A 15,157-nucleotide genomic window follows, 5' to 3' on the forward strand; every position below is an offset into this window, starting at 1 on the left:
TATTTGTGTGCACCCGGAAGAATACAAAGGGGTGAATAATGCCAGTATGGAGTAGTCTTGTTCCTGTTTAAAAATCTTCAAGACTAAGCTGTGCCAGATCAATTTATTGTCCCGTCATAACAGGAGAACAATTCTTGTGGTTATGGGATACACTGAAGTCGTTTACTTGATTTTAATGAAGTTCTTTTAATACAGTTTCACATGACATCCTTATATGAAGACCAGGAAAATTAAGCTCCTATGGGTATTCAACTCCTTGGAAACTCATCAAAGAAGAACTCTCAAATGAGGGACATGTCAGGGTTCTGCTCTGGGAACACATTTTAATAACTCAGATGATGGACTAGAGAATAAGCTCAGGTTTGCAGATATCACAGAGATGGTATGAATTATCAGCTTGTTGGAGGACATGCCTAGGTTTCAAACTGATTGTGATGAATCAGAAATATGGTCTTTAATAGGTTTCAGTTTGATGAGGACAAGGGCACAAATGAGCACGTAGGCAAGCCAGATCACTGCAGAAATACAGACTGAGGAACTAGGTAGGTGGTGAGTCTACAAAAGAAAGAAACTGCTGGTCACAGTGAATCGTGATCTGAACGTGTGCCATGCTGTTGAGAAAAAAAACCCCCACATGCCACTAGGACATGCAAACAGGAGGGAGACACATGCGGTCGTCCTTCCGTCCTCGTCTAGGCTGGTAAGACTTCAGCTGTAATTCCGTGCCCATTTTCAGGTACTGCACTGCATCTCAAAACAGATACAGCCGGTACAACTAGAGAAAACACGGAGTGCTAACGAGAGTGATGAGAAGCTTAGAAATGTTGTCAAAGTAAATGTTGAATAAATGTGGTGGTATAGACTAGAGAATAGAAAAGTCAAGAGAAAGCACTAGCAGTGATCAAGCAAACAGTAAACAATTGCTGCAAAGAGGCATAGAGTAAACTGATGCTGGTGATTATGTAGGAAGAAAAAAACCCCCATGAAATTTGTTATAACAAGGCAGATTTAGGTAAGTCTCCTGATGGAAGTAAAGACACCAGACTGGGTTAGCTGCAGAGCAGCAGCTATGTAAACCTCTGTTAGGAGTGCTGTAGCCTTCAAGCAAAATATGATAGATTATGGGACTTCCTAAGATTTTTTTTTTTGCCTTGTTTTGCTATGAACTATGCTGTCATTGTTCCCTATTAGAAAGAATTCTACTTTGTTTGGGATAACTGGGGAGAATTAAGGATGGAAAAAAGAAAGGCAGTCTGGGTATCAGAGCTCTTGCAGGAGGGAGAAGATCCAGCCAGGCTCCTGTAATTTTTTTTTTAGTACTGTACTTGGGTGTTTGAACAGCTGCCTTCCACATTTCATGTGAGAGCCTGCCCCCCTCAGGCTACATCCCTTTCTGAATGAATGTTTGAATATTCTTGAAAGCGGCACTACTGGGGCAAGACAGATAGCGCACATGTAATACCCTGGCAGCCTTAGCCCGGGGATCAACATATTTGCCTGAGATGTGATAAACAAGGATAAAAAGATCCCTGCTCTGAATCAAGCAGGGGATGGAAATAAATCAGTGGCTCCTGTGTATTATTTGAGTGCTTAAAATACAAGCCTAGAGATTTACTCCTGGATTCTTTTTTAGAAGGGGACGTCAGAATTGGCAATTCCAGTTGAATTAGACAAGAATTAAATAACAATTAGATGATGATTCCCTAACAGGAGCATGTGACAACCATACAGCTGCATGGGCACGTACACTTTGCCACTTTTTATCTGCATTGTCAGTCCTTGTTTTCTCCTGAGTCCCATTCATAATGTCTAAGAGTGCCTTTCTTAAGTGGCTGTTTTTCTACATGCTTTAAGTTTGGGCATTTACTTGTCAGCTAAGGCTTCTGCTGAACAACAGGATGTCCAAGAGTTAAGCACTGTAACACTTAAATGCCCTTGAAATTCTCTAGTACAAGCCAACTCCTTTCTCAATACCTCTCTCTTTGACCTTCAGACACACATCAAAAAAAAAAAAAAAAACCAACCCAAAAACCTTCACACAAAATAGCTTCATGGAATATGGAGTGGATTGTAATCTGTCTGGTCTGTATACTGAAAACTTCCTGTGCCCAAGAGCCACAAGTGTTTCTAGTACACGGCCAAGCAGGAGAAGAGCACACATTTGGTAAGGCTCACACTGATCGCCCTGTGATCTCACTGCTCCGGTGTGAAATAGGACTGGGCTGAGCGTCTGGGCTATTTTGATGGTGTTGGCCTCAGCAGCTTCCACTGGCTGACTTCCTCCCAGAGTCAGGGGTTTGGATTACCCAGCAATGCCAGCAGACCCTCGCTGCCATGTGAGTTTTTTTGGCACGGAAGCTTCATTTGAATTGTGTGTACGCTGTGCGCGACATAAGGCTGGCCTTGCTGAAATATAAAGCCTAAACCGATTCTTGCAGTCCTTCTTGAAGAAGAACTATACATAGTTCTTCTACAGTATATACTCTCTTGATTGCCCAAATGTGAATGCAAATATTCTAGCTAGATCATAAAGAATTATTTTAAAATAATAATAGAAAATCTTGCTTCATTCGATTTGTAATCTCTTAGAAATAAAATTATAGGGCTTTCTCACGGATTTCCTTCTTTGGAAAGATGAACTTTTTACCACAGTTCATCGAAATACTGAGCTCTGACTTATGTTTGGAATTTCTTTCTCAGGAGAAAGGAAAACACATCATATGATGTTGAGTATCAGTGGACTATAGTATGTTTAATTAATACACTATTCTTTTCTCTTAAGCATTTTAATACATGCTGTGTCAAACGTTGTTCACAATGGATTTTTGTTAAGTACAACGTTCTTTTCATACAGATATTGGCTCTATTAACATGGTTTCTTCAAGCTCATGTCTAAGTTTTAAATCCTTCTGGAATTGACACCAACTGTCCATTTTGACACTTGTTCATTAGGTTTTTTTCTCAATAGAAGCATTCTCCTTCGTTCAGCTGTTGTAGCAATTTTATATTTCACAAAGTCTCCTTACAAGACCCTGCTGAACATTTTTGCTGGTTTTGGAGAACCAGATAACATGACAGCCCAAAGTATTTCACAGCTCCATTAGAGCAACTTGTCACTTGTTCCAGTGCACGTGCAAAAAAAGGAAAGCTTCAATCTGACCCCTTGCAAGTTTTTTGTTTGTTTTTTTTTTAAATCAGAATCAATTACTTCTGTAGATCAAGACCTAATGGTCATGACTATTAATCCAAGTCATGCTTCCCTTTGCTAACCTGAAGCAAGCTAGTCACACCTGACCTGACCGATTTAGATGTGCCTTTACTTTCAAGAGCTTGAGTACCTGCTTGTGCCTGCATGAGTAATCAAGGATGTGTGGATGTGGTGTATCGTAACAGTCATCACAAGCCAGAGAAAATGTTGGCATCTTAAGTTAACTCTTGTCATTTTTCTGTTATTCCAGACACAGAGCCAAGAGATTTTTGCCCAAGGACTGAAAAGAAGGAAGATGCCTTTTGTGACAAGTACCTGCTGCGCTCCTGGGGATGCTCATTTGGAACCTTTCCAGAAAGAAGTTCGCTCTCTGCAAATGCTCTCTTAGTAATGCCCTCCATATTGAGAGCCACATTACAGGAGAAAGAATTCATTACTTTAACAGTATTCTTAGTTGCGATAGGAGGTGTGCAAAGACATTTTGGGAGAAACTGCTTTCCCCACAGAGCTCCCAAATATAAATAGATAGGACACATAAATGTTAGGAAAAAAGGTTTAATACAATTTTTTTTTTTTTCCTTTGGCTTAGGTAGTTGAGATACACAGAAATTAAGTGATTTGTTTCAGACATGCAAAGTGTCTGAAAACTTGGAACTCAGCACGGATTTTCTGCCACAGTAGCACAGGACCATCCTTCTCTGACTGCCAGTTGGCGCTGGTAGTGATGTCAGGGATCCCCTCTGGCTTCAGAGAGAGCACACCGGTATGCAGGGGAGGAATGTTTGTCTCATTAAATTTTGTACAGAGTTAGTATAGCTGACACAATTAATCTCCATTAACCAGCAACCTGATATGTCCCCAAAACCTGCTTAGGAGTGCCAGTAAAGGATAAAAAGAATTGGAAGGGCAAAAAGAATGGGAAAATCAAGAAGTGATAAATGTATCTGCCTTTCTGAGCATTCAGTCCCATTCTTTGTGTACAGTGTATTTAGTAGATATGTTCTTACAGTAATGGCCACCCCACAGGAAGTGGGCATATTTTTGAGGAATTGCAATGATATGGCCATTATTATAGAACATATTTTTATCAAAGCACCCTCCTTATGGCTGTTTTATCAGGACAGCTCAGTATTTCCCTGAGACAACCTGTAACTATTCAGAAGTCAGTATTTCCAAATTCCCATTCTGAAAGAGAAAAAGAAGATATAAAGGAGAGAAATGTGTCAAAATTTTAAATGCAAACCATGAAGAGGACAGTATGTCTCTGTAAGTTTAAGGCACTATTAATACCAATTAAACCAAAGGTTTTGCTTCTTAGTGTCCTAAGCAGCAAAGATGAGTTGCTGACAATGATGACAGTGCTAGCTCTGAATTTTCTTGTTTATCCTTAGCAGAGAAATGCTCAAATTAAAATCCTACATATAAATGTCGGTCAGATTTGGGAACATTTTCTGAACTCCCCGACTGGGACAGTGCCTTGTCAGATAACTGTCCTGGTCTCAGAAGGGAGGAAGATTACCTGCTAGGCAGCCAGTCTCCTCAGGTCAATTCCTTGCCCGTGCCTGGAGTGCAGTATTGTGTTACCGCAGCTCACTGCAGAATTCTGCGCACAATATGCAAGCCCAGATTCACACGATGTGTGTTGTCTCTGTAATACTGACAGAGAATTAGTAGAATTCTGTAAGAAAAATAGTTAAATGGAGCTATTGTGAATCCCAACAGAAGTCTGATAAATGAAAAGGCACAGTTCTGTAACTGTTACATGCTGGATTCTGAGAAAGGGATTACCAATATATTAATCAAATTAAAAATGGATAAATTTTATGTATCTGCAGTTATCCCCAACTGGTGAGCACATGCGGACAGCAGCCTGAGGGAGAGAGAGGGACATACAGTTTTAATTACTTTTTTGCTTATGCCTCCAATAGTGGAAGAAAATCCTCTTCTCTGTCTAGACCCTGTCTGCCTGTGTTCTACACTTGTGGTGTCAAAATATTTGTTTATATATTTAAGATTAGTGAAAGGATTGGCTAAAGAGAGTCCTTTGGTTCCAAGCACTGACTTGAATCACAAAGGATGTTACCAGCTGTCATAGTAGGTGTTCCCTGTATTTGTGTTTTTCAGGTGAGCTAAGAATATTTTACAGTAAACCTTATTTAAGTGCATTCCTGCACGGCTGGTGAGAGCACCTCATCTTGCAGTGCTCAGCTCAAAGGTTGTGTTACATTGTCCCAAATAAGCTCCCTGTGTTCTAGGACACACTTCCTGCTCAGCAGGCTTCATGGAATGCAACTGTGAATGGTAGAGCTGTAGTTGCGTATTAGGTTTCCAGTAACCAAGTATTCTTTTTATATCATTCAGAACTCCATCTCCTGCAAAATATTTCAGGAACATCCTTGTAAAACTTCCTTCAGCTCATTATTGACTGTAAAGAGTACTGGAATGGTTTATTCATGATTACAGTGGATAGCTGGGTGCAGCTGTCATCCTACAAAAAGATCACCCTGGTAACACCAATCAACAAGCAGAGTAAGATGATCCAAATATAACTGAAACCTTCTAAATGTTGTCTTTCAACTGAAATACAGAGGCACAACTTCATCGCAAACTTTGCCTGATGATGTGGGATCTGTGAAATGTATCACAGACGTTGTTATTCAGTGCTGAAAAGCCATTGCTTTTCGGTTTTCTTTACATAGTGGAATCTGAGAAAGGGCCTACATGATAAGGGAGCTGTGAGAATAAGTAATTAAAATAAGTAATTAGTTCAGCATCGTTTGGGAAAAGTTATTGGGAAAAGAGAATCACCATGCAAAATATCAAACATTGGATCCATCTTGCTGTCTTCAGCTGACACTGAACAATGACCAGCGCTAGAATTTATATCAGAATTTATTATAGCAGTAGGGGGAACTTCTGGATAGGAAGCCAGTTTATCCCTACAATCGCATACAGTGCCTGTGCTGCAAAGACATGCAACTGATACCACAGTTCAGCTCTGAGATCAGCACAAAAGTAGGTTTGCACTTGTCTCATCCCTCGTAACCATAGCCGAGGACAGGGCAGAAAATGTATTCTGGGCAAGAGCCAGCGCAAAAATGCAGCTGATATTCCGTGATGTCATCTGGAAATCAACTCATGCAGAAAGGAATAGAGAGAAGGTTTGAAGCAAGACCACTACACACCTTACCTGAGAATGATGTATGCCTGTAGATCGTGACTGCAGTATTTGAATTCAGCTGATCCATATTATTGTTTACAATTCCTTCTAATATAGTCACATATAGACAAGCCATACAGCATTAGGTAACAGAACGAAACATGGAGAACAATATTGGGAGGACTTGTCTTTTCAACACCATACATAGAGTGGTGACACCACAGTCATGAAAAAGTGGTGAAACAGTGGATCACCCCTCAGTACATTTTCTCTGACTCATTTCCTTAAAATCAAACCTGACAGAGATAGGACCAGCACTATGTGTTAATGGTTTCCACTTACAGTCTACTGCACTCAATGCATTGCAGGTTTTGCAGCACCAAATGGGCATGTAGCTTAACTGTAAAACAATGCTGAATTCATTGTTACCATATGTATATCCCCTAAAACAGAGAGCTAGTTGGATACCTTTCACAGTTCTTAAAACAAAAATTAATTTGGATCTGTCCATTTTTATTGTTTCTTTATTTCCATGGATAGACAATGATCTTGTGTAATGCTTAATGTACATGTAACACATACTCTGAAACAGGGACTTTTCAAGTTTTATTTTAATTTGCTGTCAAAATATTTTCAGAAAAAATAGCTTCTGCCCACAAACCTCACAGGGCTTTGTGTCCTGAATCCCTGCAAATTCATGTCCACATCTAGGAGCGTTTTTAACTTCTGTATGCAACCAGGAAAGCTCACTGTCGTGTTATCTTAGTATGAAATGTGATCGATTCATTGCTCTTTTCTGCTTTGTCTTAGTAACTGCATATGAGCATACTTTGTATTGCAGCAGTACACAGATGGTATTACATAGATTAATACATGTTATTAATCTTTCACATAATGTTATGAAATTAAATTACTGAATAGCTCCATGTTTACAGTAAAAGCACGTTTGAATGCACAATTATTTTTATCAACTCCTTTAACAGTATAAAAAAAGCGCTTTAAATTCAACATGAATGTGGTGTTCTGCTGTCTTTCTATTACTTTTGTAAATTGAACAGATCAGTCTTTGAAGGCACTGACAGTAGCCTCTTCTAATGATATCCAACAGAACTGTCTATAAATATATCTATAAAGACTGTTTCTTCTATGTATGGAGGTATATCAGTCTCTACAGAAATTGCCTGAATAATTTAATACAGTATGACCTAATTTCAATACAATTGTAATCATCCTATAGCATTTGTATATTCTTCTCCAGTTTTTATTCAATCAGTTTCTAATTTGGATAGAGTACACTCTCGCTATATTAGTAGTGCCAAGAATCTAGAAAATTGAGAAAAATGAAAATGGTGTGCTGCTTTACATATATATATATATTCTTAAAATAGCGATTGGGCAAATTCTGCTTGCCTCCAGCTCGCCAGTTCTGTCAGTAGCACCATAGCTGTCATTGCATAAGGGAAGGAGGGCTGGAAGACAAGAGACTATGTGGAAATTCTTTCTTCATGACTGACTGAGGAGATCTCCTGATACACAGATACTCCCCTATCCCTGTAAATCATTGGCAGGCACACAAGAAGGTCAGTGAACTACTGCTGTATTTATACTGAAAACCAGTTCTTGGAGAGAATTGCTTGGAGTTACTTCTTTCCCTGACCATGTATCTTATGAGTTGTGGCTAGTTTACGCTGAATATTGGCTTTTACCCTAAAGACAATACAAAATGTGTCAAGGTAGCATGTATCAGATTGCTGACATTAAATTGTACAATAAACTACTTGAATTACTTTTCAGTTTTTCACTTTGCCTCTACAGAAAAGAGATACACATTTTCTAGTATCTTACTAAGTTGTCAGACAAGCATGCTACTGAATGTAGCATTTGACCCCAGGCAGATCCCATAAGGAGGATGTAGGAATCTTTATCATTAAGCATTTTATAAAACAGAAAACACTTAAGCACATTTGGAACTTCCGGAGTTCACCTGTAATTTGCATAGGGCTTCTTAGCTTTTTCCTCCAATCGAAAGGAATGACACACACACAGATATTCCACCATTGTGGATATAAGATTATACAAGATTATGACTCTATAATGTCAATTTATCACAGTGCTCCATGTACTGCTACCAAGGACAAATACAAATCATGAAAAACATCTGTAAGTCCCTATAAGCAATTTGTCAGAATACTTTAAAGTACATGTATAATAAATGAAGAACACATGTTTCATAGGAACCAAATGAAACTAGAGCTGTACCGAATGCTTTGCCAGAGACTTGAACAGCTGTGGACATCACCTCTCTCTCCCTCTATCCAGCTTTAAAAGGCATTGTTTTCTTTTTTAGCTTGACAGGTGATGTTTACAATACCGTCAGTCTTCCTGAAAGACAGATTGCCCAAAATATCTCTGTAGACAATTTCCATCTCCTTAAATGCTGTCTTTTGATTTTCATTTTAGATATTTGGCACTTTCTGCTAAATTACAAAGGGTCCTCACTGCACCATCCTTGCCAGCTTCTAAAAAGACATCAAACACCTACCATCATTTACTTTTGAAAAAGTATCAGGTTACATGCTGTATAGCATTTTCTGTCTGGTAGCTACAGTTAAGAGATGGAAAGTTTTGTTCATTTAGTATTCTGTTCAGAGTGTGTGCACACAAACACACCCCCACACATACATCTTTCAAGGTTCTAAAGAGGTTTGTCTGACTTCCCTGAGCTTGATGCCTCAACAAGGCTATGGATTTCTTCTGTCTAAAGAGAATATAAGATGGCAACAGAGCCTCTTTGCTATTGTGTTTTGCATCTCAGGTTAAGGTCACAGCTTTAGTATTATTCAGAATGATACATTTCTTTACACAGAGAAAAACTTAGCAATCAACCCTTCCCCCCAATAATATAATTGAATACTGTTACTTCCATGTAAAACGAGGGCACCCTGTTTAATTACCTCTCTAGTCTTCCTACCCTACCAGGTTTTGCTTTGCTTCTCAGATAAGAGCTTCCTGCTTCTCTCATTCCCGTTTCAGATCTATTTCCAGTAACGGTAATCACTGGGAGTGGAAGATGTTTTCTTTTATTAAATCTCCAAATGTTAGTTCCCATACTTTTCAGTGTCTGCAGTGATTTGCCAAACCTGAGGAAGGAGCAACAACTTTTTTACGTGACAACTCTGTGTTATAGAATATATTGTTATTAAATTTTGAGTAACCTTTCAAAATACTGAACAATGTTATATTCAAGAAGTGTGATTGAATTATAAACATTCTATTATTCAAGTCAATCTAACATGCGTTGCAATATATAATAAATTCATAGTTTTACTTTGTTTTATCTGCTTGAAAAAGTAGCAGGAATGTAAAATACTTTCTTCAGCACTGAACATATGCAATCACCATTGTTTATTTAAAAAAACAACCCGCTGATTATAAGATGGCTTAAATAGCCCCAAGTGTCCCTGAAGAGCTACTGTGTGCTGTGTAAAAGCTGAATAATCCTCCCTATGTCAGAAGGTGACTCTTCAGCTGTTCAGGATCATGAGCTGATATGCTACCACTCGTAAAAAAAGATTCAAAACACAAGAACATACAGTTAGGTAAAGATCACTGTGATGGTATTGGAATTAATCTGCAAGAGCTGACAACATTGAAACCAATCTAGCAAGAATGATTCAAGGAACTGTAGCTTTTACTTAAAACCAACACACAAAGAACACAGCAAATTCACACCAAAATAAGTTCAATGGGAATATGAAATTTTTACATCATATTTGGCTCACTTTTCTTCTTTTACAAAGGTAACTGGAAAAAAGGAGTATGTTCAAACACACTTTCTATTTAAATACATACTGAATGGAGTATTCATATAACACCAGAAGTGTAGTCTGTGCAAAAGTACTCCTAATCATTATTGCTCAGTGATCTGCATAAAATACTTTAACATATTTATGAAGGCACATTGATAGAAGAAAAGATATTTCAATCATCTGTGTGTGTTTTAATCATCAAAATAGGGGAATTCACTTTGGCCCCTGTGCTTAGAAAAATATGACTTTGACTTTCAAAATCTCATTATCTTTAATATTTAGTCTGAGTATTTACATGGTCGTTTCTTCCCATTCAAGCTCCACATCACCTACAAAAGAAACAGATATATTACATTAACCTACCTCGTAAACAAATAGTAACTAATGGCAGATAACTGTTTTGGCTGAACTTAAAAGGTCTCGCAGGGAAAAAAATGGAAAGAAAGCTTGAGCAGTGACTATTACTATGAAGGAGACTGAAGAGCAGCAAAATGCTAGAAATTTACACTTCTGAAGCAAAAAAACGCATGTCAAAGTATTTTTTTTTCTTCTTAGTCAGACAAGTCAATGCACCTGCTATGAAAAAATAAGTTTGAGACAATCTGCATCCCCTTACCTTCCATGGCATCCAGAGAGTCCATCTTTTGCAGTGCTGAATAATTTACAAAACATATGGGCTGACTACTTCCCTTGCTTGTCAACAGATCCAATACACATTGATGCAAAAATATATATTGTGCCTGTAAGATGTGAATTTAAAGACGTTTGATTAGAAGAGAAATGTAATTCTAAACCCAAAAGACTTTTAATTTTTTTATATAACATCTAGATGTTCTTAAAGTAACTGCAGTTTAGCTCAGCAATCGCAGTACTTTGATGACCATATCATATATGCCTGATCTGATTTCATTCATTATGAGGCATAATGCATTAAAATTTGTCAAAACATGTTAATCCTTATGCCCAGTAAGATATATGAAATTAAACTAATCATAACTGAGACTAATAGGGTGTTCCACAATTTTCTGTAAAGGTTTGTTCTGTGAAAAGACATTTGATTACTTTTTGCCACCAGATTCAGACTGAAGAAACTGAACCACACAAATGTTATATTTAGATAAGGAAATTTTCCTCTTTCTAGCATAGAGAAAACCAGCAGGGTGCACTCAAATGCAAAAGTTCAAGTAAATCTAAATCTACATGTTCTAGGAGCATGCACCATTGCTAAGAGCAAAAAACTACATTATTTTTAGTGATACTTCTTGAACTGTAGCATCACTTTTAACAGACTATAATGCAGAGAGTGGGCAACTGAAGTTAGTTTGACACTTCCAAGGACAGAAAGTAACCCTGGGTAATGATTGCTGAAAAGAGAAAAACAAAATAAGGCAATGTAAGAATGAAATAAAGAATGAAAGAAAAGAATGAAAACAGATAGAAAGAAAATTAATGGATTAAGCATATCTTCACATAGGAGAAGTACTGTGCATGCAGATTGAGAAAATGAGCCAGATCACAGTATCACAATTTGTTCAGATTGGAAGAGACCTCTTGAGATCACGTAGTGCAACCCCCCCACTGCTCAAGCTGGGTCAGCTAAAGCACATTGCCCAGGACCTTGTCCAGATGGGTTTCTAGTATCTCCACAGATGGAGATGACCAAAATAACTTTAACTCCCTTGACTTTTGCACAGTTAAATACATTAGTGTAATTTTTCTGCTCAGTAATTGCTATTTTGTTTCAGAACTGCCATCGATTTTCAATTCAAGTGTCTCAGATTTATAAGAGAAATTTGCTTATGTGGATATGTTTTAGGGTCACAGCTCCAGAGCCATGGGTAATTAAAACAGACTTTCACAGGCCCCTGAAGTACACAGTACCATTACACTTTTCAATAGCTTGCTTACTGAAGCAATAGCAGGGCATTACTTCAAACTAGCCTTTCTACTTGACTTGGCAAGATGATAAACTTTAACAGATCCACTGGACAAATATGGATGTCTAGAATGAAGGTCTTAAGTTTCAGTGGAGTTTAGATTGGTTACTCCAGTTCAGAAGGCAGACTCTGAAAGCTCCGTAATCTCTTGCACTCATACAGCTACTTGTGAGCATGCAGCAATAAATATCTTTCTGGGTTTGCCAGGGAGAGTGAAGCAGGATACCTGGGGAATGTATGCGTGACAAGTTATTTTCCCAGTTAGAATTAATGACATTCTTAATTATCTGAAAGCCTTTTTATGATTGGAAGTGGGAGAAAGAATAAAAAAGTTCACTACAGAGTAGGTTATGCGCTTTACATGTAGTCGAGGGGCAGGCCTTGGTAATGTACAGGCCACCAGGCAGAGTACCAGGATTTTGAAATTATATCTACATTAGGGAATTAAACAGTGTCTGGGTACATCACCAGCTGGTGGAACCTGATCATCCAAACTACTTCAAATTGTTTGGATAGTCCCTCACATAGTTTCGATCCAGATGAACCAGCACTATCTCAAATAATTTCCAGGTGTGTTTCAGGAGTTACTGCAGACTATCGGCTGGTCCCTAGAGAGATCTTGTGAAGAGAGTGGTAACTGCAGAGGTGTTTAATTGCACAGATGTGGGCCATTCTGTGCCCATGGGCTAACAGTAACAGGGAGCTGGCAAAAGGAAAACTATTTTCAAGCTATAATCAAGAAAAAAACCAGGTCTGAGAACAACAAGTTTTTATTTATTTTACTCATAGATCTTACAGACAGTTTGACTGAGGGACCTCTAAACTGAGTTCTGGGAAGGAATTGCTCCTCTCTTTATATCTTCTGCGCTGATCACATAAAAACTGAACCATAGACTACTAAACAGTGTTTTATAACAGAACTGTCAGAATAGCTTGACTACTGAATCCGCCATAAAAGTTTACAAGATTTGGTTCCCGTGGGGCAAGTTTTGTTGCTGATCTGCCTTTTGTAGTCTTGCAAACGTGGGCTAGAAATGACCCGGACAGAGAACAACCTGTCTCAGGATTTTGCATGTAGCATATAGATCAATACCTGATCTGTTTGGAAATCAGAACTATGAGACCATCATCTTCTATTGCATTTTGGCACATCTTTTCTTAGCCTTTTCCAAAATATGCAAATGAAGATGCACATTTTAAAAACATACACTGATGTTATCAAATGTCTCACTGTTTTAAGATTTTATTTTGGGGGTGGTCCCATTAAATTGTCTTCCAGCCTCCGCCTTATTTTCAGACGATTCTCTTTCTAGCCAAAAGTGTAAAACAACAACAACAAAAAAGGTATTCCCAGAATTCATCATCACAGGAAAGTCCTGGCAATTGTTTAGCTGCATCAAGACTCCAAAAGGAAAAATTGAAAGCAACTGGTAATCAGACAGCACCTTACAAGAAAAAGCATGACAGAGTATCACCAGAAGGTCTCAAAAAATCTATTGAAGTGCAGTTGCTGAAGAGAGGTTAGCTGCTCTTTGTATATTCTGACATGATATAGAACAGCAGAATTGCATTCCTAATGGAACAAGTCTCCTTACATTAAAATCAGTTTAAATCCATCAGTCATGGGGAAGTTCGTCCTGAAACTGCTCACCCATACTGAGAAGTTGGTAAGTCATGCTGGAGGCTCAAAGGCTTTAGGCAGCAGCCTTGGGTTAGACCTGGCCTGCAGGAGGCTTATGCCAGAAGCCTTATGCAAATACAGCTGGATTTCCATTCCACTGGGCATTCAGGATCAGCTTTAAATTCTGCTATTACTCCTTTACATATACTCAGATCTCCAGATACAGCAGAGGTCTTCCTTACCAGCAGGTCATCACTAACTTACATCCACACACAATAAGTCTGCCAGAAATGCACTTTTTTAGACCCAGACCCCACCATTGCCTTGATTTTGCAAACTCTGAAGTCTGTGCTTAATTCTATTGTATGTGTTATTTTATTTGAAGCAGTTTAAAAAGAATCAAGGAATCATTAATGAGGTCAAAGGTAAAGTTAAAAGTTTGGAGGACTATGCTACATATATATACACAAAAAAATACAGTTAAGTAGTAAATAAAGTCAAATTAAGTAGTGCATGAGCAAATCCATTTTTTATTTAACAACTGTTCTTCAACCAAAACTTGAAATGAACTTTCTCAAAGTCTGAGAAATTATGATTCAAGTTCAAAAAACTAAATATCTCAGCACTCTTTCAGCACTTGTCAAGACTTTGCTGGCCAAATATACTGAAATAGATACAAACCATACACATCTGCACAATGCTTGAAATCCAAATAGAAGCAGAATTTGGTTGAAAATGTATTTGACAGCTGATTGTTATGAGCTTTCTGGTCTTGTTTTGAAGGAGATCAGATGATTAACTTCTTAACAACAGGAGAACAAATAGATAAATATGTAAATCTTACCAGATTCTGTACCATACACATTCTTTCACTTCTTAACTCAGCTACAAGTCCATAGATATCCACAAAATCATGGTCATCTACATGTTGGGTTAAATGGTCAAGTGCAATATAAACACCTGTTCTTCCAACACCGGCACTGCAAACATAATACACAAGATAAAATAAAGGGTTTATGTTAATTTTTTAGTATAAAATATTTTCTTAGAATATTCTGGTTAAATTAAGTTTATTGTGAAATGAAAACTTCAGAAAAAATTAAATCTTTTTCAGTAGTTACTTTTCTCTGTGTGTGTGTCTCCTTGCTGATTGGGATCAAGTGAAATCTGGATTTGAGCCATGTTGTGATCTTGATTTTACAAGGGGTTTGCATCAGACAAATGAGTTACATCTAAACCAAGCCTGTATAAGTGGAAAAATGGTCCTACAGCTCTTCTGTGAATTTTCTAGAGCTCATTAATTCAAAGAAAAAAAATCACAAGATTTTGTGAAATCATACCTGGATTCTGTGATGCTTTTGGTATTTGAGACAAAACAACATGGGATCTAGCAAAACATTTAAAAGAAAATACTTTTAGAAG

At 37.9% G+C, this 15,157-nt stretch overlaps 1 protein-coding gene across 1 annotated transcript in view; it reads right to left on the reverse strand.

Moving 5' to 3' along the window:
- Window positions 1-3,854: 3,854 nt before the first annotated feature.
- Window positions 3,855-15,157, reverse strand: part of PTPRQ (protein tyrosine phosphatase receptor type Q) — a 117,006-nt gene continuing 105,703 nt past the window's right edge. Inside the window, exons 44-46 of the mRNA XM_075057803.1 lie at window positions 14,580-14,715; window positions 10,794-10,917; window positions 3,855-10,506 (exon numbers count right to left, since the gene is read on the reverse strand). Of these exons, the coding sequence (XP_074913904.1) occupies window positions 10,469-10,506; window positions 10,794-10,917; window positions 14,580-14,715 (298 nt within the window). The 3' untranslated portion in view covers window positions 3,855-10,468. The remainder of the gene's footprint in view (window positions 10,507-10,793; window positions 10,918-14,579; window positions 14,716-15,157) is intronic.

The sequence above is a fragment of the Buteo buteo genome, chromosome 26 (genome assembly GCF_964188355.1).
Source record: "Buteo buteo chromosome 26, bButBut1.hap1.1, whole genome shotgun sequence".
NCBI lineage: Eukaryota > Metazoa > Chordata > Aves > Accipitriformes > Accipitridae > Buteo > Buteo buteo.